Source organism: Lissotriton helveticus, chromosome 4_2 (assembly GCF_964261635.1).
Source record: "Lissotriton helveticus chromosome 4_2, aLisHel1.1, whole genome shotgun sequence".
Classification (NCBI taxonomy): Eukaryota; Metazoa; Chordata; class Amphibia; order Caudata; family Salamandridae; genus Lissotriton; species Lissotriton helveticus.
The window spans coordinates 151,944,426-151,971,762 of record NC_136064.1 but is presented as its reverse complement, the minus strand read 5'-3'; the positions used below and the strand labels follow the sequence as shown (position 1 = coordinate 151,971,762).

The window sequence follows — 27,337 nt, the reverse complement described above, 5'->3', positions numbered from 1 at the left end:
ATACGAATGAAACCAAAAATGTTGTATACCGTGAAATCTTACAATAAATTGGGATTTACTATTACAAACATTACACATATTACATTTCATCCCCGGACAACGTCGGGACGTGCTGCTAGTCGTTGATATAGCAGTCATTGTGGCAATGATAAGACATGTGCAGTCAGGTGTGGTGGAACTCATTGATCATATATGGATATTACTTAGTTTTTAGTTCATTGCAAGACTGGTCTTTGCATTAAGTATTGTTTTGTGTTCATCTCTGGCCTACAAAGGACAATGTAACACTTAGGAATAAAGATGCAACCTAAGAGTCCTCCAGTAGAAGACAAGATGGCAAAGATCTCTACGGCAACCATGTACTTCCCCCGTGTGCTCAGGTAAGCCGGGATGAATGAGATCCAGACGGCCAGAAACACAAGCATGCTGAAGGTGAGGAGGTTAGCCTCATTAAAGCTCTGGGGCAATTTACGGGCATGAAATGCAACCACAAAGCTGACAGTAGCCAACAAGCCTAGATATCCCAACATCAGATAGAAGAAGAGAACAGAGCCCTCGTCACACTGGATGATAGTAGTATCCCCCATGTGTATCTTCACTGGGAATGGAGGATTGAGAAGAAGCCAGATTGTACAAATCAGGACTGGAGCAAATGAACATAGAAGGACCACCCCATTGGGCACTCTGCTCCCCAGCCACTTAGAGGACCGGCTGGTGGGATCGCGTGCATTGAACGCTATAATCACAGTAATGGTCTTTGCCAGAACAGTTGAGATACTGATGGCAAACACAACACCAAAAGAGTTTTGGCGGATCATGCAGGTAAGTCTCATGGGGTGACCTATGAAAGCAAAGCAGGAGAGGAAGGAGAGCATAAGAGCGATGATAAGCACGTAGCTGAGTTCTCTGTTGTTCGCTTTGATGATTGGGGTATCTTGGTACCTCTTGAATACGCATAAAACAAAGAGAGAGATTAGAAATAGGAGGCTCGTCAGGCCCGATAGTGTGATCCCCAAAGGCTCTTCTAACGACAGGAACTGGAGAGTTCTTAAATCACATTGTGTCTGTCCTTCATTGGGCCATTGGTCTTCAGGACACGGCCAGCAGTCCACAGAATCTAAAAGAGAAGGATGTTTAGTTACTGACGAGAATCAATCGATACTGTTCATGGGAAACATAAATGTTTTAGTTGCTGTACTTCACCCACTCTAACAATTCAAAATAACTTAGTGCTACATTCAGATATCTGCACCAGCAATTAATTTGTAGAGATAAAAGAAAACTTATTTTACTCTCTGTACAACTCAGAAGGGTTGATATGCATGGAGGTCTGCTCCAGCGAACAGTGCCTGGTCTATGAAACATGACATTTAGCAGAGAAGGTATTTATTGGGGAGAAGTTGTCTGATGGAGTATGACCTTCTGCACAATGTATGATGTATATATGATGGAGGTTTATAAAGGCCTGACTGTTGCCTTTCATCTGCTTTTAGGTATTGATAGGGCATGAATGGTAGCATTTGTTGGTGGAATGAGGAGTATAAAGTACTATCAGAAAGGGAGGTGATCAGTGTCCACAAATCTTTGTTCACATCCTCTCTTCTAAGCTGAGTTCAGTTTTCAAACATTCCCTGAAACACCAGTGGTTGGGCTCAGATCTACTGTGTGGGTTGAGGTAATTCCAGTTTAGGGGTCTTTGCATGCCCAGGATAATTCCTCAGTTTATTGGGACCCATGAGTTGACAGTTTCTGCATGTTTGGAGGTCCCAAGAATGCCTTGAGGAGCATAAACGAAACCATTAATTTAATGTAAAATTAACTTGGAGCCAATTGAATGCTTTAAGGGTGGGCCTGATTTGATCTGCTTATGAATGCTGAGGCATATTCTAGCTGCTCCGAAGTGATGACTTTGGAGCTTAGATGTTTGTTTATTTGGGAGAAAAGGGAGAACATAATCCTACAGTAGTCGAGAAGTGACCGGATGAGGGATATTGTAAGTTCAACATGTACAGAAGAGGGACGATTCTCCACAGAAAGGAGAGCTGCATGTTCATGCCCTAAACCACCAAGCTGAATTGGGATCAAAAGTGAGATCAGTGTCAAAGCTAACCCATGAAATCTTTACAATTTGTGGGGCGGATGGTGAGGTACTAAGGCCTTGAGGATCGGTCAACGGATGGTGGATCCAAATACTAGATCTGTGGTTCTTGACACCGTTCAAGTACTTGAAAATCCCCTTCCTTGACGGGAGCCCATGTAACAAATAAAATGCGATGTTGACTTGATTTTAGGGAATGTTTTCCTGTTGGAAGTGGATTTTTGTGTTCCTGACATAGATTCGCAAGTTCCCTTGTTACTGTTCAAGGAGGTATGCCAAGGGGCCGAAGTAAATATTGAACAGAAGGCACAAGAGGGAAGACCCTTGAGGGATGCAGCAAGCTGCTGGGCGGGGAGAGTTGAATAATCCCATACTGATTTTCTGGCTTCAGTGGGAGAGTACTGATTGGAATCACTGCTGTATGGGGCCGGATATTACTGCCTAATGTGTGAGCCTTTGTATTAGAGTTCAATGTTCAACAATGTGAGAGAAAGTCAGAGTCTACATGGTCCAACAGTACAATGTACTCTTTAGTCATGCTGGCCAGGAAGCAAGAGTTGTTTGCATAGAACAGCTGGCCTCCCTACCAATGGCGTCACAGATGAGAAAACTTTTCCTGTATAACACAAGAATGGAGAAGAGTATATTGTGCTGGATAACTTTCTGTGGAGTATCAATCTCCATGGAGACAGAGTGGTTGAGGTAGAGCTGTAGCCCAATGGATGACTGGCTTAATTTGTGTTCTGGTATTTAATTTCAGGCAGGCCATTTCTTTCCTGAATTGCCCTATGGGCTGTTGGTAGGGATCTGGATGTAGAAGTTGTCAGGCCCTCCACATTGTGCTTTTTGCTTTGCTGTAATTGAGGTAAGAGGGAGAGGCTCTGAATATTTTCAACCTTCCCTTTCTCCATGTTTCTGTTTCCTGAAGCTGAGCGGTGTGGACCTCACTGGGTGCATGAGGTTCCTCAAGGTTCAGTGTTGGGATTCTTCCCAGATACTCATTGCCAGTGATTGTTGAGGAGTGTCCAGACCTCGCACTACGGTCTGGTGGAATCATCTCTATGTCTGCTCACCTCTGGTCCTCCACTGCCACTTTGGATTTCACACTTTTCCAGGTGGAGAAGAAATATAACCATTATTTTAGATTGTTCACTTTCTTTGGTTGCACGCATTTAAGAGTACACTTTAGGTCTCCTTGTTAACAATATTGTTGCTTCTTGCATGGTAATTCTCAAAGAAAGCACATTGATGGCTGGACAGCTCTCGGTTAGCAGAGCTCGGCCATTCCTTTTCTATTATTTAGCAGTGAACGATGGTGGGATTGCTCCATGGGCCACTGCGTCCCCTATTCAGATCTGTGTGACATGAGATTTGTAGTTTTGCGTCTGTGAGTTCCTGTCTCTTACCCTTCTGGAGCAGTGCAACGAGTGACATTGAGTTGGGAAATACCAGACTTGTTTTCAGTAAAGCATATTGTAGAGTACACTGCGTCCAGATAAGAGGAATCACTCTCAATTTAGGAACTCCTAAGTACCTGGGTCCTCAGTGATTTTCACAGTCGATTACTCTGTTCTTTTTCTCAGTTTCTGTGGCTTAAAGCTCTTCTTCTGGTCTTCTTTCTGCATGCTTATGCAAGTTCTGCAATTGCTTCGGGGGGTCACTGCTGCACCTCACAAATCAGCATTCATTATCATCATTATGACGTGCCATATATACATAGTAGTGATTAAGAAAGATACATTTTGAACTTCAGAAGTTGACAAGATCTTTATGTATTCTTGAAACCTTCACCTTAACGGTTGCTGCTATGACTTGCATTTCTACCAAATCAAATGTGCCTGCTTTTGTCTGGTCCTGGAAAGCAATGTCAGGTTTGACTAATTTCTCAATCAGGTGTCCACCTGGTTTGTAAGTGGATTCTGTTGGGGGTTTCTCCTTAGGCCTTTTGGCCATGGCTGTGATGTTGAGGGCTCCTTGCCTTGTTTCGAACATTGCTCGTCTTGCAAGGCTCTCATGTTCTCCTGTGTCCCTCCTGTATTTTTCTGGAGCTGATATCAGTTATTTGTTGGTTGCTCTTCTCTTCCCTGGGCTTCTGTTATGATGGACGCTGTACTTGTGGTGCTTCACACAATTGTCACTGTGGAAAATCACCTTCAGGACTGTACCCAGAGCAGTTGGCGTGATCGCCCTCCAACCTCGGAATCCTACCTATGGATAACTTGCTGTTGGGGATAGGGCTAGTGCCCCACTTCTTTGCCTACAGCAAGAGAGCATCATAGAACAAGCTCTGTCTTTGTAGCTTTTTTGCTACATGACTACTTGATCATGGAGGGGCTTCTTAGGAAGACTCCACGTATTGACACCTTTAGTCCCTTTTCTGGAAATAGATAAGTAGGGTTGTCATCTTAGTGTTGGAGTAGGGATAGATTGAATGTGTTTTACTCACCAACCCCTTGATGTAGGGAAACTTGGGGTCATGCTTCCTGATCTTTTGCATCCTACTTCTTGAACTAGTTGTATTGCGTATGTTACATCATCTAAACTGGGTACACATATTTGGTTCATTCTACTTCCAATGTATTTCTAAACCCTCATGCTGGGGTGTGTCTATGTCAACTATTCTTAAGTAGTTGTCCATAGTGACTATGTGTCCAAGAGGATTATTGACTAATTGATTGTCCTCCTAATGACTTTTCTCCCCTTTACGCATTCATGCTGTGAAAAAGAACTATCTAGTTGTTACTCTAAAACACTTTTAGAACTCTTAGGTCTGGCCCCTTCACACCCAACCTTGATATCGCACCTGTTGTCCAAACGACCTTGTTGTGAGAGCATACCATCCACATAGTATATATGATTCAGAATATTTCTCGTAAAAAACAGTTACCACTACTACCGTCACAGAGGGGCCTACTCCACTATCTACCCCTAGTCTGACTTCCGTAGAAGATAAGTTGGCTGAGGTCAAACATAAGCATGGGCGGATTTTGCGGATTGGCAATCCGCGAACTTGCGTATTTACGGATTCGCAATCCGCGAAGATCCGCGAACTCTAGCGGATTTGCGGATTTTTCCGTTTTTTGTGTTGGCGCGTGTTCGCGCCGATTTTGGGACAAGTTCGCAATTGCGAACTTACTTTTCGGCTTGCAACGGCCGCGACTATGTTGTTTCTACGTCTGGTTTATCATCACAGGTTCACAGCACCCTCTGTTTCACCACTGCCACCCTCTGGGACACCCATGCCACCCTCTAGTACATCCTCACAGGCACCTATTAGGTTTATTTATTACTGTAGATTATGGTGGTTGAAAAAAGCTAGCACACCTGCCCTTCTTCAACTGCCATCAATTAATTTGTGTTTCATTAATGTGTCAGTAATTTTGAAAGTTCCAGTCTGGCTGGCACCTGCTTCCTTCCTTATCTGTAATTTGCTTTTTGTTGCAGTGAAATTTTTTTTTTACAGGACCTTTATGGTGCTATTCTATGAGCCTGCTGTTTGGGTCATAGCAGGGTCATAGAATTGTTGCAAACTCTGGAGGGGCCCATCAGGAAGCACTACCTTGAATGTTACTAATGTTAAGTTTGAACTTTTGCACCTGCTCATTGCTTTCATTTTAGCTAAAATCGTTTTTTTTGCAATTTCGCGCGTTATTTGGGGCGCGAATCCGTGCGAGATCGATTTCGGAAGCCGCGAATACGTGCGAATACAAAATTGTTTTTGTTGCGACGTGTATGTTCGCGTGATCTTGCGCGTGTTCGCGAGGCGCTTCTAGCTATTCGTTTGCCAAGTTACCCTATCGGTCGTACACGGGCGCGGCCATCTTGTTGGCGTGACGTAATTCCGTTTCCGCCCGCTATGTGTAATCTCGCAAAGTGTGCTGCTCGCGAGTAAAATTTCGCGCGTACTCGCAAGGAAAATCTCGCGCGAACTTACCCACGCGGTCGTGAACGGGCGCGGCCATCTTGTTTCTCATTCATTGCTATGGTTCTGGGCATGCTTTCTGTATCCTCTCTCAATCTCTGCCATCCTTTGCTTGTTTGAAGTTTTTTTGATCTAATTTTACTTATTATCTAACCCTCTATTTTTCTAGCTCTATATTTTTGTGTTTTCTGCAGCTTTTATTTACTTTTAAACTACTTTTTTAAACTCTTTTCTTTTCTTCTTCACTATTCTATTTCTTCTTTATCATTTAAGTTTATTTCTGCCCAGACCATGGTAAAGGGAGCCGGGAAGCACCCTGAGAAGGGGAAGGGTCCCGCACCCCGTGCCCGGCTCCCGTGCGGGCGTTTAAGGGGGGAGCAAGTGGTCCCGAGGGAGATCTTCAGCGCGGAGGAAGTGGCGGCACTGATCTTCCATGTCCAGCGCCGCCTCCCCAAGACGATCCTGGGAGGCGGCAAGATCGCGACCGGCTATGGCATCCGGGAGCGCCGCCAGCGGTGGGAGAAGGTGTGCCGGGCCATGTACAAGATCTCTGGGGTCCGGCGCACATATAACCAGGCCACCCACCGCTGGACCGATGTCATGGACCGGGAGCGGGACTTGCTGGACGCGCTCGGCGTAGAGGTCCCCGGGCTTGGTGAGTAGTAGTAGTAGTACATTTACTACTCTGTTTTATCCTGCTCTGTTATTTGCAAATCTTTGTTCTTTACCAAGAGCAATAATGCTGCCGATTACATTGAGGTAAATTATATTTCAAAATCTTCTATGCATTTCATTTTCAGGTGCACTGCTCTCCTTCTCAGTAGCCTTGCTTGCTACTATGCTTCTTTGTTTTGTATGTTGTGTTCAGAAGCATTTCATTGGCCTGAGAAATTATGTATGAGTGTACTGTAAAGAAAAGAACTGCGTAATGCTAGACAGTAAGGGTCATATTTTCAATTACCGGCGCATCCCTGCAAAGTAGCAGGGATGCGGCAGTAATTGTGTGCCATGCCATGCCACCACCACCCATTGGCCCAAAACGTCACAGAAGCCTTACGCATCTGTGCCGTAAAGGCAGCGCATTGCTGGAGTTGCGTGCCAACGATGGCGCAGCTCCAGCAATGCTCTGGGGTACCCTATCTCCCCAATGCTGCATCAAGCCGTACGTCGGCTTCAAGCGCGCAGGGTTTGAGTCATGCATCATTGTCCTAAAAATGACTGATTGACATCTTGTAGATTTCCCTCAGCCACTTTTAGGATTCGTTCCTGCGCAGGTACGCCCTCCCTTGCGCCGGAACGCCCCCTGATGGCGCAGGGCTTTACAACGTGATGCATCGCCCATATGCCCATATGTGTTTTTTTTTTTAATATATACGCCGCACCAACACCATGGCGAGTCTTTTGTTCTGCCGCTGCGTCAGAAAAGGCACGCAACAATGGAGGAAAATCAGCCGCAACTTCCGCAAGGGACTTATAAATCAGCCCCAACAGACTGAAGTCCAGTGTCCTTCCTTTAGACAGTCACATGGCTATCAGAAGAAATAGTGGCGGTGGTGGCGGGTGGATTGATAGTTTGAGTATTCACTGATCTGCAAGCAGGATGGACTTTGTCTGTCACGTGTTGCGCACTACTGCCTGCAGTGCCAGGCCTAGGCAAACCTCTTTAGTAGTCTGTTTATTGAGTTACATAGGAACTTTCTAAGTCAACGTTCCGCAAATCAGGCAATACGAATAACGTAGTATACCACATGAGATAGATCCCGTGGAATAGTTGTCTATCTATTTGCTATTTTTCCAAAATATGTTGTTATTGTTCTTTTGAAATGTTTGATTTGGTTGAAAAATCTCATCCATGTTTTATGGTTTTTCTTTCTTTCATGTTGTACATCAGCTCCCCCCAAGGGCAAGAGGACACAGGAGGAGGGTGCTGAGGATGCAGGCCAGGATCGGGCAGGCGAGGGCTCCTTTGCTGGCCCCAGTAAGTTTACATTTTACTAAACAGTACCTATTTTTTCCTAGCGTTCCTCATTCGATTTTTTCTAAATCGTCTTTGATCTTCTTGTAGACTGGATATAAATTCTTATCCTGCCTCGAATATGACTCCCTGTGGTATTACTAGACTATTCTTATTAGTCTGTCTGTGTAGCTAACTAAGATTGGACATTTGGCAATTCCATTGGACTCCCATTATATTCAGCAATACCTCTATGCACTGTCTCCTTACTGACTAGATAGTGTGGCAGAGTCATTCAGCTCCCGAAGTCACCGATTATAGATCCCCAATGATCTCTAGATTATCGTACGCAGGACAAGAGAGTAGTACGGAGTCACAGCACAGTCAAGAAGTGTCAGAGGCACTCATGCTTGCAAAAATTCCAAAACCTTTAGCTCATCCACTCTAGTCTAGAGGAACAAAAACCACAGAGTCTATTTAAGTGTAAAAGCTTTATTAAAAGTAAACACATTTATTAAAATCTACTTTGTCATAAAACTATTTAACTGTAAACGGAAAAGTGGTTAGTGCTGACGATTAATTGGACACATTTCTTGTGGTCGAGCCGAACTCTCACCTACTTTGAACTTGATCCTGGTCGTGTTCTTAGGACTCAGGAGTCAAGCTTCTGTCTGTTAGGAGAAAAAGTGGTGCGTGTTAAAAATCAAAAGCAAGCATTCATCAGTTGTGCATAAAAGTGCAGCAAGACAACAGCCTTCCCTGGAAAATGGGACATTTTTACTATGGAGTAGACAGTCACAAATTATTACATTGTATTCTGTTTTTTTAACATTTCTCCTAGACCAAATATTATATAGTAGTGAGTGGTGTATTCTAACTTTCTTAAATGTACTTTGTAGGTGTAACATCTGGTGACGGGGCCAGCGCGGAGGTGGCTGTGTTGGACTTGGACTCGGAGGCCTCGGGGGAGGATGCGGCGTTAGAAGAGCTGGTGGCCGTTCCTGTGGGGGATCAAACGGTGGTGGCGGAAACAGGTAAGCTATATATTCCTTACTTATTGAGATTGAAGACTGCATAGTGTGCTTTCTGCACGGGTGTATTACAATTACAAATCAACCAGGTAGTAGCCTCCTCGAAATGTACTTCGACTTAGCTGTGAAGTTTTTGGTGAGAAGAATCCCAATAAGTTCTTAGACGAACGTGATGGATGGGATGAACGAAAAGCGAAAGAAGGGTGTAAGTAAGTGGGACGCGAACTTGTATGATGGCTGGCAAAGAAGAACGATATGTGTTTGCTTGGACCCAGAGGTGGCTGGGAAGGAAAGAATATGGTATGGTGCATGGCTGGGTCAATGATGAAGCAAGGATGGGTGGAAGGACAGCAGCCTGGGTGGGTGAAACAGAAACTGTATGTGTGCGTATACTTTGAATGAATGGATGCCTGGAGCATGGTATTCTCTGACTCTTACATAGCAAATGTGTATCTAGAGAGAGTAGATGGTCGCCAGGTGAAGTAAGTGTTACCTTGAAGAGCATGTACCACCGCACCCGCACGTCCGTCCCAGTGCAGGGAAGGCAAGGAAAAGAAATTGTAAATGTGTCCAATACTACCATGAATAGTAGCAGTACTTTGTATTGCGTTTGCATTCACAGCATATATCTGGTTATTACGGTGGACACTCCGTACCTCTCTTAATAACTTTAGTTTACTTGTAGTACGTCATTCATGTGTGGGTGTATCACTGTGTTCACTCAATATTAAGCAAAGCACCTAAAGTCATCTCATCTGTCATTAAATACGTCCCATGTGAAGTGATAGATAATCAAATTAGTTAGCTTCTTCAGTTTCCTTTTCTAGTACTCATTTGCACTGTAGGGTGAAAGGTAAATTAATTAAGCAGTAGCCCTTGTAACAGAGTATTCTCAGTGCCACCCGTAATAGAAAAGTAATAGCTTCACCACCTGCATGTACTGGACCGGTACAGTAACGCAAGTCTGTCTCCATCATCATGGTGTGCAACTTTTTTTCTCGGGTGCAACTTCACTGTGCTGTGTCCATGTCATTCTGCCGGCTTGCATAAGATAACGTACCCATTTCCCTAAACAAGAGAGAAGAAGAAGAATAAGACTGGTGTACTGTCATAGTCGACTGTAATGGAAGTCCATAGTGGTCGTAGAATTAGTTCATTAAACTACCACTACTGTTAGAGCAAGGATGCAGAAGTGGGAGGTTACATAGATACTGTCCTCAATAGTTATGTACTGTGCTTTCAATTTGCTACTTGTACTCTGTGACCCAACTTTCGGCTCAATCACTTTGTGTTATTAATAAGGAGCATTGGTTACGGACTATGTCTTTCTTTCTTCATATAGTTGCTCCTTCCAAATCAACAACAAGGAGGGAGCAGGCTAGATTGGCCCGGCAACGGAGGCTGGAGGCCACAGTCGCCGAGTATCGGCGGCTGGTGGCCCTGGAGGAGGAGGAGGACACGCAGTCGAGCGGGGCAACATCTTCGACTGTGACCACTGCATCCTCCTCCGTGACTAAACCAGCGGGACCGAGCCGGGCTAAGAAAGCCGACCGCCACCGCCAAGCACCCGAAATACCAGCTGCCCCCCACAGGAGCTGCAAGGAACGCCAACGCCGCCTACGAGTCCGCATGTCCAACCTGGAGCAGGAGGTCCTGAGGTATAAGACCTTGGTTAAGGGCCTCCGCTCCGAGCTTGCCACCCTCCGCAAGGAGTATGATGCCCATGCCGCATCATGCACCAGCACCAGCACCCTCCAGTAGTGGAGTGTCCCTTGCCCTTTTTTTATAGACTTTTGGGGGGTGGGATTTGGGAGTTGGGATCGTTTTGGGACGTTTCAGAGACAATCGTTGGGGTTAGGGTGGGTGAGGGAGATTATTTTGTTAGGGATAAATAAATATATTTTTCAACTTTATCTGACCATACCTGTTTTTTACTGCTTTTCAGTCTGGTGGGTGGGGGGCGGGGGTGTAACAGTAACTTTGTTTTCCTGAACAGTCGTAGGACTTTAGTAGTACAACCGTCAATCTCTTGTCTACTCCGAAATAATACTCCATTATACTACCTCCCACCAAACGCTTATCTTACCTGTAATTTGTGTTAGAAATTAGGGCTAGGCCCAGGGCTGGCTCCAGGTGAAATGGGGATTAACGTTGTCATTCCTGGGCGGGTGACATTTCCTCATTGCGGTGTTACTAGTGGTGTGACACAGTGGCAGTTGCATGCCTATGGAAAAAAAGAAAACGAAACCTTGTTTGTACTCCTTACTGTAGCATTACAACGGTTACGGTACGATCGAGAAAATAGCAGGTGACAGTACACTAGAACAGTGCCATAATGTAGCCTAACAAATGGTAAAGTATTGCAAGTATAACTAGTACTTGCGTTGAATTTATTTGACATTGGCTACTACTACTAGAAGATATAGTACTGAAGCTGAGTAAGTCTAGAAGATATCCTCGTATTCCTTCACCAGCCTGTTGCTGCTATCACCTTATCCTCCCCAGCAAGTGTGTGGAATTATTGATGTCATTTTAGTCAGACATCAAGCAAAACAACACAGCCCGGGGAAAGAGGGTTAGGGTTTGTAAAATGAATGGGAATGGGGGTTTCTTTTTGGGTAGGTTTTGTTGAGAGAAGAAAAAAAAAGCAGAGCATGGACAAACAATAATTGAAGATACAGAGTTTACAGACAATCTTTGGTTACAAACTAAAGGTAAGCACATGCAGTCACACTCATAGAATAAAAGACAACAATGGATACTGTATCTGTATTGCGTATGTTGTTGGAGTTGTCCTGTTGAAATTGGTAAGTAAGTTGCATGCAGCAAACAATTCCTCTTATTGGCGGCACTCCTCCATTCCAGCTGACGCTTCGTCCATCAATGTGGTGGTGACCACTGACAGAAGAGACACCCTGTCCACTGCCTGCCTGGCGGATGTTGACTGAAACCCGGCCTGTAATTATTGAACGGAAAACAGGAAGTGCTATTACAATACCACTGATAAATAAATAAAAGGTATGTACGCTGTGTGGTTCAAAAAGTGACACTTTGATTTCCCTAATAGACAGTACAATATTTTTGAAATTGCGTGCTCTGTCTGAGTCACCTTTTTAAGGATCAATAAGTATGGCCAAAATATTATAGCGGATCTTTCCCCTCAAGGTGGGTGTACTACTGTGTTTTAGAACAAAATTTGACCTTCCCAGCAATGCTCCCACCAAGACCCTTACTAAAGCCAGTCGCAAAAATGTAGAAGAACCCAATCATATCTCCAAAAACGATGCCTAGCAGAAAAATGGTTACAAAACGTACTTTGAAAGTAACAGTAGACCCAAATACAGACCGTGGATTGTATTCAAACCACTTGCCTGCAAGCAAAAGTATCCATAGCCAGCATCGCTCCAACAGTGCTCTACAACAACAGAACCGCGTTGCAATCGAACCCCCCTAAACACATGCAATCCTGCTGCTAGGGCTAACCCTAACGAACCCTAACTTACAAAAAGTGCCAAAACTGGTGTTTCCTTATGGATTTTGTCCAACTAACTTTTAGCCGGTATTAGACCTTCCCAGGAATGCCCCAGGCAAGACCCGCCAACCCACCCGCAAAAAAACAGCCGACACAACACCACCAAACAGCGAAAAAGCTAAATCTCATACTTACAATGTCTCTCGGCCTTCGGTCCAAACGCGGCGCTGTGCAGCTAGGTCGTCATCATCATCAATCATCATAACTCCTGTTTTCCACCACGGATTTCCTGAAAAGCAAATGCAATCAAGATTAGACTGTCGCAGCAGTGCTTCGACAGAGACCCCGGCCGCAACCCACCCACGAACAGCAGGAAGCCCCCCAAAACGCTACATTGAGCAAGATGTCTGAAGAAATGGCAAAAAAAAGGCTGTTCCTTATGGATTTTGTCCAAAACACTTGTATCCGGTATTAGACCTTCCCAGGAATGCCCCAGGCAAGACCCGCCGGCGCCAACCCACCCGCAAAAAAACACCCGACACAACACCACCAAACAGCGAAAAAGCTAAATCTCATACTTACAATGTCTCTCGGCCTTCGGTCCAAACGCGGCGCTGTGCAGCTAGGTCGTCATCATCATCAATCATCATAACTCCTGTTTTCCACCACGGATTTCCTGAAAAGCAAATGCAATCAAGATTAGACTGTCGCAGCAGTGCTTCGACAGAGACCCCGGCCGCAACCCACCCACGAACAGCAGGAAGCCCCCCAAAACGCTACATTGAGCAAGATGTCTGAAGAAATGGCAAAAAAAAGGCTGTTCCTTATGGATTTTGTCCAAAACACTTGTATCCGGTATTAGACCTTCCCAGGAATGCCCCAGGCAAGACCCGCCGGCGCCAACCCACCCGCAAAAAAACACCCGACACAACACCACCAAACAGCGAAAAAGCTAAATCTCATACTTACAAGTTACAATATCTCTCGGCCTTCGTTCCAAATGCCGCGCTGTTCAGCTAGGTCATCATCATCAATCATCATAACTCCTGTTTTCCACCACAGATTTCCTGAAAAGCAAATGCAATCAAGATTAGACTGTCGCAGCAGTGCTTCGACAGACACCAAAAATTACACACAAACCCCCGGAACCCCGCCAAAGAGCACCTCAAAGGCAAGCAAGTCAGCGAAAACGGCAAGAAATTTCCACCTCATATTTGGTCCAAAACACTTTTGTCCATTATTAGAGCTTCACAGCAATGGGCCCAAAACCGTCAACTCACCCGCAAAGAAGTACAACACCCCCACAAGTGCTGAGTCTTTCTTCATTGTGCGTAATCCAGCACTCTGCTTGGAGGTAAATCGCAGTCTGGAGGAGGAGGATAGAGGAGCATGTTCTTCAGAACTTGTGAACCTGAGGAATGTAGACTGCGGCACCTTCAAATCAATAAGCAAACAAGTGAAGACAGTTCTGATGATGGTCTTGTTTTTGGGATTAGGTGATTAAAGTTTGAATTAAATTAACTGTGCAAAACAAAGAAAGAGAGACACAAAGCACACAGGAATAAAAGTGAATAAGGACGAAAAAGAAAGTTCGTGATTGATTGTCTCATTTTCAGGGCTCGGTGTCAGGGAATAAGAACAAGATTTCGTCATCATACTCTGCGAATTCAGGCTGGATGAGGTCAGTGGCACCGAACAGAGAAAAAATCCCCTCATCTACGTTGCTGTCCTCCTCGTCTTCATGTGGCGTGCTTTCTCGCACTTTGTAATCTGGTGGTATGAGGTGCTGATTCATCTTGATCATTGTCAGCCGCTCCACATTTTTGGGCGATAGGCGGCTCCGTTTGGGAGTTACAATGCCACCAGCAGCACTGAAAACACGTTCAGAAGACACACTTGCAAGTGGGCAAGACAAATAGTTTATAGCCAGGTTGTAGAGCTGTGGCCACAATTGTTTTTTGCCATGCCAATACTGCAATGGCTCCTCATTAAGAAAGACCACTGTTGAGTCATTCAGATAGTCCTGCACCATCGACTCAAGGTCATCAACTGTTCCTCCACTTTGCTTACTTTTTGCTGTGCCTGTGACATTTTTTCGAGAACCATACCCCATCAAACTTAGCCAATCCTCCTCCCCAGCCACTGTTAGTGTTGTCATTGTGTGTGGTGCAGATGATCCAGTTGCCGGTGTCTTTAACGGCTGAGAGGTCACTTGTGCCCCAGCCACAGGTGCAGAAGTGGATTCTTGTGACTGCGGATGGCCTGCTGATGCTGATGTACTGGCTTCTCCTTCAATAACCTGCCGTTCTTTTTCAAACCTCTTGGCTGACCAGGCTAACCAATGTTTGTACTTTTGAACATTTGCATCAGCGAAAGGAAAGAATGCGTTGTCTGCCAGCGCCTTTTTGTAGCGTGGATCCAGAATAGTAGCACAAATGTAATGCTGATCTGAGTTGATGTTTTTAAGACGTTCATCACCACGTAGGCGATGTAATAATTTCTCAGACAAAATGAAATGTTTTTTTTTTTTTTCATCTTTTTCAAACTCAGAAGAAACCGCCATCAGTTGGTGCTCCAGTATGCACAACAATGGGATAGCTTTTCCCAAATTACAGTCCTCCTGGCTGACTGCACGCGTGAAGAACTCAAAAGGACGAAGCATGTCTGTCAGGCTTTTAACTATGGCCCATTGCGCCTTACTCATCCGCAGGTCCTCCTTCTGAGATGTAGCCTCTGTCAAGAAATAGTGATCGAGTACCGTATACTGCTCATGCAGACGCTCAAGCATGTAGAAGGTTGAGTTCCAACGTGTTGCCACCTCCTGGATGAGTGCTTTCACTGGCATTCCACGTTGAAGTAGCAGTCTCCGCAGATGCTTCCGGGCCTTAAAAGAATGGCTGAAATGGTTGCACATTTTGCGGCAGGTGGCCATTACCTCGAACGCTGGACTCTCTTTATCACTCAAGAATTTTTGAACTACCAGGTTGATACAGTGCGCCAAACACGGCACTCTAACATAGCCACCCTCCGACATGGCCTTAACTACATTGGCGCCATTATCCGTGGAAACATAACCAATCTTGCGTTTTAGGGGGGATAGCATTGTCAAGACCTTTTTGTTAAACTCTTGCAAAAGGTTTTCTGCTGTGTGACTTTTCTCCAAGCCAAACATGGCTAGTGTTGCATGTTTCCGAGCAGCTTTGAAAACTTGGTCCGGGTCAACACCTGCGTTTAGCTTTGCTATAACACCTGAAAAAGAGACCCAGTGTGCAGTGATGCACATGTAATCATCGCCTGGGCCACTGGTCCACATGTCTGTTGTCAGATGTATTGTGTGAACAGCACTCTTCTGCAAAGCTGCCCCAATCGCCTGCAGCACATCTTCATGTAGTGCTGGAACCGCAACTCTGGCAAAATAGAACCGGCTCGGAACCTTCCATTTAGGGCAGAGCGTTGCAACTAATTCAAGAAAACCTACCGCTTCTACAAAAGAAAAAGGTAGAAGGTCCACAGCTAGCATTTTAGCCAGCTTAGTGTTATACAGACGCGTCAGTGGGTGGTTGCGTTCATATGGCACCTCTGAAGTAAGCATTGTTCTAATGTTGCCCTGGACCAAGCATTTACGGGCTGATAATGACTTCGTTGACCCAATTTTGCTCGCTGGTGAACTTTTGTGCGTTGGTGTCTCACTCGCTCCAACACTCTTAGTGTGCCTCACATTGGGTGTGCTGCTGAGAGGGGTACTGGGTGTAAGGGAAGTGTTTGACACGTCTTCTTCCTGCTCGTCAACATCAGATGAAACATCAACGTTTCCTTGATTTTGGCCTTTCTTGATCGCAGCTAGGTGCGCAAACCATTGGACAGCGTGCTTTCTCTCAAGATGACCACTCTGGCCGCCGGTACCATAGTTGCTACCTGGCTTACCACGACTAACTGCAAGCTTACAAAGGGTACAAATGGCAAACTTTGGATTTTTGGGACAAACAGTAAAGAAGTCCCAAACTGGGGACTTGAAGTGTCTGTGGGACCTGGAGGAGGCGGCGATACTGGTGGTGGTGGTCATGAAGCTAATGCCAGATGAAGTGGAGGATCTGGATTGGCCAACTTTTGTACGTTTTCCACTTTCACCGCCACTAATTAAGGTCGAGGTTGACGCAGGTCTCTTCTTGCCAGAAAGAAATATGGAAGCGGGACGAGTTGGTGTACTACTTAACTCCAATGATTGTGGTGTTTCCACTGCCTCCTCATCGACAACATCATCATCATCATCATCACGCGCAGCAGCTCTTCGGGCTAGGGTCAAAATGTCTGTTTGCTGCATGCCCGCTGGGGCTGCAGTGACCTTTATGATGACTGGGTCGTCGTTGGCAGAGTCTTCATCAGCAGCAGTATCCGCCACTTCTTGTTGAGCCTCATCACACTCCATAAGTCTGAGACTTTGGACGAGCTTCCTTTTACGCTTAAGTACCTTTGTTGGATCATGGTGTGCCTCACTCTCAGACGGCTGTGGTGCTGGTTCCCAAGTTTGATCCGTATCATCAGAAGGAGGTGTGCTTGAAGAAGATGTAGACACCACCCTTGATCTCTTCCTTGCTAGGGGTGTGGAAGACAATGAAGGATCATCAGGAGGAGTGGCTTCCTCAAATGATACCTCGCCTTGATTGTCGATTTCCTGATGTGCCCCTACTTCGGGAGGAACAACTATTGTGGGCACTTGTGACCCTCCATGCACCTCTGCTTGCGCATCTCCTTGCGCTGCCTCTCCTTCCACATGTACTTGGGCTTGTACTTGCACATGTGATTCTTGTTGCGGCTGTGGTTGTTCAACACTCGTCAGATGAGCTACAACAACCTGTGTTGATTGAGGGACATTGCTGCTGCTTTCTTGCGATGAGCCAACATCACTGGTCGATGGTGATTGAAGAACTATACTGGCTGCCTCTGCAGCACTCAAGGGCTTGGACTTAAGTTGGCGTGGTGGTGGTGGTGGCACTGAGCCCAATGGAGCGGGGGTGCTGCTGCCAGCTTGGTCCCCAGCAGATCCCGCTGCTGCTGCAGGCATACTTTTTTTTTTACTCCCAAAAAAAGGGGCGGGCGGCACACCAGTGTCCTTGGTAACTTGCTTCTTCTGCTCCTTACTGGCACCTTTCTTGCTAGAGGAGCTACGGGTTACTTTTTTTGGGGCCATCTTCTTCAGAGCAGGTCAGCGGGCAGCAGTTGCACGAGTTGCAGAGGGTTCTGTGTCCAGACGTGACGTCGCGTGACGTTATGCTGCACACACACACCGCTGCAGGACTTCTTCCTGGCACTGGTGGTTCTCTTGAGTCTTCTTGTGCACCTAAAAGCAATGGAAGACAGAGGAACATCAGTTCAGTTATACACCCCAAAAAATCGACAAAACACAGAAAAATGAGCACAATCCCATGCCATCCATGATGTTTACATTGAAGACATCCCACAGAAAGACTACGGACATGCAAGTATGCAACACTCACTACCCCTGGGCATAATGGATGAAAAGTAGGCAAAATAAGTGCAGGCCTCAGACACTGCCTCTCCTCAAAATGGCCCCTTACACCCCAGGCACATGTTGCCTGTACCAGCCAGCACTCAAGATGGCCACCACCACCACCCACATGACCAGTCCACATCAACAGTACACCCCCAAAAAACAGAAAAACAGCCAGAAATCACCACAATCCAATGCCATCCATGATGTTTACATTAAAGAGAGTGAGACCACACCACAGGCACACTCAGTCCATGCACCACCCACCACCCCTGGGCAAAAGGCCACACCAGCAGCCCCCCAAAAACGACAAAAAACAATAAAATAAGCACAATCCCAGCCCATCCATGGCCTCTATTATGTTTAAATTCAAGAAGACACCCCACAGAAAGACTAGGCCCATGCAACACTCACCACCCCTGGGCAAAGGGCCCCACCAGCAGGCCCAAAAAAACGACAAAAAACAATAAAATCAGCACAATCCCAGCCCATCCATGGCCTCAATGGTGTTTAAATTCAAGAAGACACCCCTCAGAAACACTAGGCCCATGCAACACTCACTACCCCTGGGCATAATGGATGAAAAGTAGGCAAAATAAGTGCAGGCCTCAGACACTGCCTCTCCTCAAAATGGCCCCTTACACCCCAGGCACATGTTGCCTGTACCAGCCAGCACTCAAGATGGCCACCACCACCACCCACATGACCAGTCCACATCAACAGTACACCCCCAAAAAACAGAAAAACAGCCAGAAATCACCACAATCCAATGCCATCCATGATGTTTACATTAAAGAGAGTGAGACCACACCACAGGCACACTCAGTCCATGCACCACCCACCACCCCTGGGCAAAAGGCCACACCAGCAGCCCCCCAAAAACGACAAAAAACAATAAAATAAGCACAATCCCAGCCCATCCATGGCCTCTATTATGTTTAAATTCAAGAAGACACCCCACAGAAAGACTAGGCCCATGCAACACTCACCACCCCTGGGCAAAGGGCCCCACCAGCAGGCCCAAAAAAACGACAAAAAACAATAAAATCAGCACAATCCCAGCCCATCCATGGCCTCAATGGTGTTTAAATTCAAGAAGACACCCCTCAGAAACACTAGGCCCATGCAACACTCACTACCCCTGGGCATAATGGATGAAAAGTAGGCAAAATAAGTGCAGGCCTCAGACACTGCCTCTCCTCAAAATGGCCCCTTACACCCCAGGCACATGTTGCCTGTACCAGCCAGCACTCAAGATGGCCACCACCACCACCCACATGACCAGTCCACATCAACAGTACACCCCCAAAAAACAGAAAAACAGCCAGAAATCACCACAATCCAATGCCATCCATGATGTTTACATTAAAGAGAGTGAGACCACACCACAGGCACACTCAGTCCATGCACCACCACCCCTGGGCAAAAGGCCACACCAGCAGCCCCCCAAAAACGACAAAAAACAATAAAATCAGCACAATCCCAGCCCATCCATGGCCTCAATGGTGTTTAAATTCAAGAAGACACCCCTCAGAAACACTAGGCCCATGCAACACTCACTACCCCTGGGCATAATGGATGAAAAGTAGGCAAAATAAGTGCAGGCCTCAGACACTGCCTCTCCTCAAAATGGCCCCTTACACCCCAAGCACATATTGCCTGTAGCAGCCAGCACTCAAGATGGCCACCACCACCACCCACATGACCAGTCCACATCAACAGTACACCCCCAAAAAACAGAAAAACAGCCAGAAATCACCACAATCCAACGCCATCCATGATGTTTACATTAAAGAGAGTGAGACCACACCACAGGCACACTCAGTCCATGCACCACCCACCACCCCTGGGCAAAAGGCCACACCACACCAGCAGCCCCCCAAAAACGACAAAAAACAATAAAATAAGCACAATCCCAGCCCATCCATGGCCTCTATTATGTTTAAATTCAAGAAGACACCCCACAGAAAGACTAGGCCCATGCAACACTCAGTCACCACCCCTGGGCAAAGGGCCCCACCAGCAGGCCCAAAAAAACGACAAAAAACAATAAAATCAGCACAATCCCAGCCCATCCATGGCCTCAATGGTGTTTAAATTCAAGAAGACACCCCTCAGAAACACTAGGCCCATGCAACACTCACTACCCCTGGGCATAATGGATGAAAAGTAGGCAAAATAAGTGCAGGCCTCAGACACTGCCTCTCCTCAAAATGGCCCCTTACACCCCAGGCACATGTTGCCTGTACCAGCCAGCACTCAAGATGGCCACCACCACCACCCACATGACCAGTCCACATCAACAGTACACCCCCAAAAAACAGAAAAACAGCCAGAAATCACCACAATCCAATGCCATCCATGATGTTTACATTAAAGAGAGTGAGACCACACCACAGGCACACTCAGTCCATGCACCACCCACCACCCCTGGGCAAAAGGCCACACCAGCAGCCCCCCAAAAACGACAAAAAACAATAAAATAAGCACAATCCCAGCCCATCTATGGCCTCAATTATGTTTAAATTTAAGAAGACACCCCACAGAAAGACTAGGCCCATGCAACACTCACCACCCCTGGGCAAAGGGCCCCACCAGCAGTCCCAAAAAAAAAGACAAAAATCAGCACAATCCCAGCCCATCCATGGCCTCAATGGTGTTTAAATTCAACAAAACAGTTGTATCATGCACCCCTAACCAACCCTGGTCCTACTGGATACTGTGGCTACCCACAATATAATTTATTTAATGTTCTGAAAAAGTTCCAAAATTTTACTTGCAGCAACTGTAATGCCCCAAACAAACTTACTTGTGAAAGTTGATTTCTAATCCAAAAGTGATCCAAAGACAGTCAAAAAGGCCTCAAATCCAAATATCCAGCAGCACCCACAAAAAGTAATCCTTCCAGCTCCAGATCCAAATGAAAGTGACCAGGAGATGGACAAAGCACTGGGAGGAGCCTGCTGGACAGGAACAGGAAGTTGGAGACTGTGGGGCACTTCCTTCCTCCCCCCCCCAAAATGGACTCCTTGCAAAAAAAAAAAGCCATGCAAATGTCAACCTGAGGAGTGATTCTGATAAAAATCATAATTTTCAGAAGGTTTATCCTGTTTGCTGGTGATTTTCTTGTGCGAAATGGCAAAATCTCTATTTCGCAAGTGCGAGATTGTTCCTTTCCGCCGCAACTACGTGTTCGCAATTGCGAACTCTCGCGAGGTGTGCTGTGCAAGGTGGCAAGCCGCGAGTACGTATTCGCGGGCGACAAACTCCCGCGGGAACACGCAGCAAGATCTAAAATGGCGCGTCACTCGCAAAGAAAAACAACTCGGCAAACGCTAAAATGACGGAAAGTGAACGCCGTGCACCACGCCGCGCGCCGCAACCAAGCAAAAAATCCGCCGCGAGCGGATTCACGGATTTTCGACAAATTCGCGAGCGTTCGCGGATTGCGGATTTGCCGAAAATCCGAAAAATCCGCGAGCGGAGCGGATTTTACGCCCATGCTTAGTCTTCAACTAGTTAAAGATAGACTGCAAATCCTATTATATTTCGAAAATCAATTCGATCCCTGAGACTAATCTTCCCAGTACTCCTGCTACAAGCAAGCAATGCTTGAGAATAACTGCGTCCAGGAAAAACCCGCTCAGTTTTCTTGGGAAATCCCAATCATATCCTAATCACCATGCCAGACCCCATAGAACAATCAACCATCTGTTTGAGGATGTCTCCACACCCTTCTTCTGTCATATAACTGCCCTCTCAGTGTTTTTCAAGCCTCAGCACTCAATTTTTAACCTAAGGACACCAGTCAAACAGTCTAAACTTTGGTGTAATGGCTCCCTCAATGAGGAGCTGTTAGAAATGGGGGTCTCTAGTTTGCAGAGGTGGGTATCTATGTCCAAATAGGGACTCGTGCTTCTAGTCAGGGTAAGAGGAAAACACTTCTAAAATAACCCCTGCTCACCCCCTTGGTAGCTTGACAAAAGTAGACAGACTTATCTCATAGGCAGTGTGTAAAGCATTTGTGAACACATATAGCAATACAGTGAATACGCTACTAATGGACACCACACCAGTTTAGATAACTCTGCAGAAACATGGGGATCAGAAGCATTTGTGAACACATATAGCAATACAGTGAATACGCTACTAATGGACCCCACACCAGTTTAGATAACTCTGCAGAAACATGGGGATCAGACTCTACTCAAGTATGAAACTGACACACTCATTTGTTTGCCATTTCCAAGTTCCTTTACTCGATGTGGTGCATCCGCATAGCAATTTTAAAGAAAACTATTGCAGGAAACCCCTACTTCCCAGTACCCCTGATATATGCTGGTATGCTACATTTGCAGCTATCCACTGTATGATTATTGCTACCGCAAATTTTCTCCCCCGGGTTTTTCTTTTTAAAGTATTTTATATTACCTGTTTTAATGTGACTTTTTAATACTGTTACATATATCTATTAGATAAAGTCACAAACTTTTTTTTTTAACACTACACTACAGCTGCATAAAGGGACCAGAAGAGTTGTCTCCAGTGACCATGTGTGTGTAACTTTGCCATCACGCCGAAAGGCGCCAGGGTCCCTTGAGTGAGCTGTCTATCATAGTGGGTAAAGTGCAAGAAGACGGTGCACACCGCTAGAGTGTGGGGCAGGGCCAAATGGGTGGGGCTTCTATGCGAGTTCACATGCCTTTTGTGTTTATAAAAGGTCAGAGACCGATAAGAGCAGCAGATGAGGAGAAAGAAGCTCCTGGTCACAGGAACTGCACAGGGATTGCCCTCGTGAAAGTCAAGGATGCAAAGACCTCCATCAAGAATCACAGCTAATTTTCGACGGTAGATATGGGGAGAAAGCACACCTGCCCAGCCTCGACAAAGCTCATGATTTTTTTGGGCTGATTAATGAGTTACTGAATTTGAGCTTCAACTCGGGCACCTGCTTTATTTATATCTGGAAGGGCTTCATGTTCAGGTTTAATTTTATGACAGGAGCATCGTGCCAGAATGAATCCTGCCCTGCATATTTATCAAAGAAGACGCCACCGTTTTGTGCGATACCTCTACTCAACTGGAGTACTTTGTACTGGCTAATCAGTAAGTGCTACCTCGTTGGGTAAATGTATAGTGCTTTTCCTACACTACAGCTGCATAAAGGAACCAGAAGAGTTGTCTCTAGTGACCATTTGTGTGTAACTTTGCCATCGCACCGAAAGGCGCCGGGATCCCTTGAAAGAACTGTCCATCATAGTGGGTAAATTGCGGGAAGACGGTGTACACCGCTAGTGTGTGGGGCGGGGCCAAACAGGCGAGGCTTCTATGCGAGTTCACATGCCCCTTGTATTTATAAAATGTCAGATCAGAGCAGCAGATGAGGAGAAAGAAGCTCCTGGTCACAGGGATTGCGCCTGTGAAAGTCAAGGATGCAGAGGCCACCATCAAGCATCACAGCAAATTTTCAGCAGTAGATAGGGGGAGAAAGCACACCTGCCCAGCCTCGACAAAGCTCACAATTTTTTGGGGCTGATTAATGAGTTACTGAATTTGAGCTTCTACTCGGGAACCTGCTTTATTTATATCTGTAAGTGCTTCCTGTTCAGGTTACATTTTTGTGACAGGAGAACTGTGCCAGAAAGAATCCTGCCCTGCATATATGTATCCACAAAGATGCCACTGTTTTGTGCAGTACAATTCCGTTCAGCCACGGATCGTGTAAGTTTTGACATTTTCGTGTTCCGCATGGAATGCCGAAATTTTGCAAGTTCCGCGAGTGGAACGGAATTTGCCGCCCACCCCTAGTTTTAGGCAGCTGTAGGTCATCCAGATTACAATGTCTTGCATTTCTCTCTGGAAGTTGAGTTTTGCCGTTGTGGGGGCTCTGGTGAGGGAGAGGATGATCTGGGTGTCGTCGGCATAGGATACGATGTTGAGGCTGTGTTGTCAGACGATGGCTGTGAGGGGGGTTATGTAGATGTTGAACAGGGTCGGGCTCAGAGATGACCACTGTGGGACTCCGCAGGTGATTTCCATGGTGGCGGAGAGAAAGGGTGGTAGTCTGATCCTTTGGCTTCTTCCGGTGAGGAATGATCGGATCCAGTCCAGGCAAGTTCCTTGTATGCCAGCATTGTGTAGTCTGTTGACTAGTCTACGTGGGAGACGGTGTTGAAGGCTGCATATAGGTCTAGGAGGATGAGGGCTGCGGAGTGGCCTTGGTCCAGGAGTGTGCAGATGTCGTCTGTGGCGGCAAGTAGGGTAGTCTCAGTGCTGTGGTTGCTTCAGAATCCAGATTGGGATGGGTTGAGGATGGAGTTTCGATGAATTCGGTCAGTTCCCTATTGACTGCCTTCTCTGCCACCTTGGCTGTGTAGTTCTTGAGGTCGGAGGGGTCGGCCCTGGGCTTCTTGAGCTGGAGCCTGACATCTGTGTGCTTCCAGTCATCTGGAAAAGTGCTTGCTGTGAAGGTGGTGTTAATGGTCCATTGTAGTCTGGGTGCGATGGTGTCCGCAGGCAGCCCTGTGTTAGATATGCTGGGAGCAGGGGTCGGTGAAAACCCCAATTGGGTGTAAAATCCTCTGTCAATATTGGTGTCCAGTTTGAGATGGTGGGCTGACTGGTGTCTCTGGCAGGTGGGGGGCCTGCTGTAGTGTCTTGGGGTGGTCGGGGGTGTGAGTGTCTGCCACCACATGAATCATCAATCATCACTCACAATCACTCAATAATATATCACTCATTGAAACAATAGTTACCTATTCCAATCTAAGCACAGTGGTACACAATTATATCTCTTCTTTAATGGAATAAAACTCATTAACTATCTTGTAAATCAAAGGATCTTTACTCGGGTAGCCCTGCTGGCAATGCAAATAAGAAGGATAGGCATGGAACAAAGGCAGGATTGTCTTCAATGTATTTGAAGGGAATGAAGAAGCTTCTTCACTGCACGCTGGTCTAACTTTAATCTGGCCTTACATGCGCTTAAAAATGGTGGGGTTATATAAGTTGGACACCAGCAAAATATATAATGTTCTGATAGCTACATCCATTTTATTTGGCAAAGCAGGTTGATGATAAATAATTACAATTTTCTATTGTGCCTACACACTCCGGTGAGGAGAATTTGTCCTCAAACTCGGGGGGTTTGCCCTGAAGATGGTTAGCTAACAAATTTGAGTCTGACCAATGCCCTCATTCTCTTTCTCCTGTGGTATTTCAGGAGCAGTGTAATTGTATGGAATTAAGTGTTGTTCATTTTATATGATGGTCTACCACTCCACGATTTGAGTCTAGAAATTGGTCCTTCTCACTATAATAACTGTACCAGCTGCACTGAACACATGCCCAGCAGATACACTGGCTACAGGACAAGCCAGATACATTATTGCCAGCCTGCTGAACTCTCGCCTTTGACTCCTCTTCCCAACCAAAAGATAAATGGGTTTCGATCCACATAAAGCTCTTTTGGATCATCCAGATAGCCCTGAAACATCCTCTGAATGGTCATTAGTGCCTCAACTTACTCAACCTCTTTTGCCTTCGCCTCTGCACTTGATTTAAGCTCTGCCACTTGAAACCAAGCCAAAGCAGAGGCTGTGTCCAATTTGCAGTTCCTGTTATTTTTGCTGGTGTTTTTTTTTTTTTTTTTTTAAAGACCTTTATTGACAGAAATTCGCAAATACAGCTCAGTAAAGAGCCCAAAGGGCTCACAGATACAGTACAGTGCAACACAATAAGCGCAAAGGATCTGATACAGGAGTAATGAGGTATAATTTTTCAAGGTTGTTTCTGAAGGATAGACGGAAGCAGGATATCACAGCACAATAGATTGGATCCGGCCTAGTACGATCAGGATAGACAAATGCACATTTCAACAAGATGCCAGATTCGCTGCGCACCACCTAGAAGATAAACGTCTAAACCCAGAAAAGAAGAAAAGGAGAAAGAATAGAAGGCCCATAGAACCAAAAATAAAAACAAACCCCCCCCCATCCACCCCCCACCCTGCACCCCTGCAGCTGGCTACGGCCTACCCCCCCCATGCAGTGTGCCTGTCGCCCAATAAAAGGAGTCCCGAAATATAGAGAGTAAGAGAAGAAACCTAAACTAAAACTCCTATAAAATAAGGAAGGCGGGGAGGAGTCCACCACCCGTCCCTCGGCTCCACCCTCCCGTAAGGCCAATAACAGCACAAAATATAGTGTCCGGCGGTGGCAGGCATTACGGCCAAAAGATATTAAAAGCACAAAGGCAGCCCGCAGCTTAACCAAGTGTAGCCATCCACAACCCACCTGTCCAGGGCAGCAACAAGGAAACCACCGAAACATGAGCATAAGTGCACATCCCCGACCCACTCTCTTTTCCCCACCACTGCGAACTATGGAAATCCAGCAGCAAGCCGTCCCCCGGCTACACCCTCCCGCAAATACAATAGTGACACAAAGCGAATAGTCCGGTGGTAAAAACAGTTCGCAGCAAAACGGTGTAAAGCACAAAGTCAACACATCGCACCATCGGAGAAAACATCACATCACCCAGTTGCCACGGTCAATAACGAGGAATCTGCCAGTCCGTGAGAAGAAGCGTTTATCCCTGTCCCGTTTTCTCCTTACCGCCAATGCACATCCATGCAAACGAGGAAGACGTGTGCGGTAGTCCAGAAGTGTCACTGTGGTATGAACACCCAGACGTGTCGTATAGAAGAAAAGCCAGTGATCCCAGGGAGGACATAAAAGGTACCATCTTTGCATTGTGGAGCACGGGCGAGATCCACAGTCCAAAAACACCAACATTAAGCAACCGGGCATCAGCCATGGCCGCCTCAAGGCGCTCCGGGGACTCCAACCAGGATCGAGAGCAGATAGGCAGGGCGGCTTGTAACAGAATCGGGTCAGAGAAGGAAGACACAAAGTCCACCAATGGCAGCAGCGGCGACTTCAAGTACGGAGGGGGCAAGGATCGGAGCGGGCGCTTCAATCGCAAGTCCGGCTCAGAGTCCACCCCGTGGTCTGGACATAGAAGTTCCTCAGCAAGGGACACAACAGGACAAAGAGCCTCAACAATGGCACTCGGGGCCGCCATCTTGCAATGGAGAGGCAGGAGATGCGGTGGGAAGCTGTGCTCTGCCTGTCCAGCCAGCCTCGGACTCCCCATTAAAGAACCAAGCGCATCAAATCTGTTAGCAAGATCTCGAGCAGAATATTCCATTACACTGCGGAGGTCAGCAACAGCCGACATCAGGTCACCATATCGCCCTCCTCTGTTGTGCCCCACCTCACCAACATCGGTCCGCTCCAGTCGTCCCGAATTCACTCGGGATGTGGTCTCCTCTCGGCCGGCGATATCCAT

General features: G+C 46.3%; 1 protein-coding gene across 1 annotated transcript; it reads right to left on the bottom strand.

Moving 5' to 3' along the window:
• On the bottom strand, window positions 1–27,337 carry LOC144752011 (vomeronasal type-2 receptor 26-like). Its single transcript, XM_078639970.1, has 2 exons — window positions 26,602–27,337; window positions 1–1,117 (listed from the first exon to the last, which is right to left on the bottom strand). The coding sequence occupies exons 1-2, from the start codon at window positions 27,335–27,337 to the stop codon at window positions 216–218; spliced, it is 1,638 nt and encodes a 545-aa protein (XP_078496096.1). The 3' UTR covers window positions 1–215.

Coding starts and splice junctions, on each gene's coding strand:
- LOC144752011 (XM_078639970.1), bottom strand. CDS start 27,337: ATGGATATCGCCGGCCGAGAGGAGACCACATCCCGAGTGAATTCGGGA. Junction 1,118..26,601: donor TGCATGGATGTGCATTGGCG/GTAAGGAGAAAA, acceptor CTTCTCTTTTAG/ATTCTGTGGACTGCTGGCCG.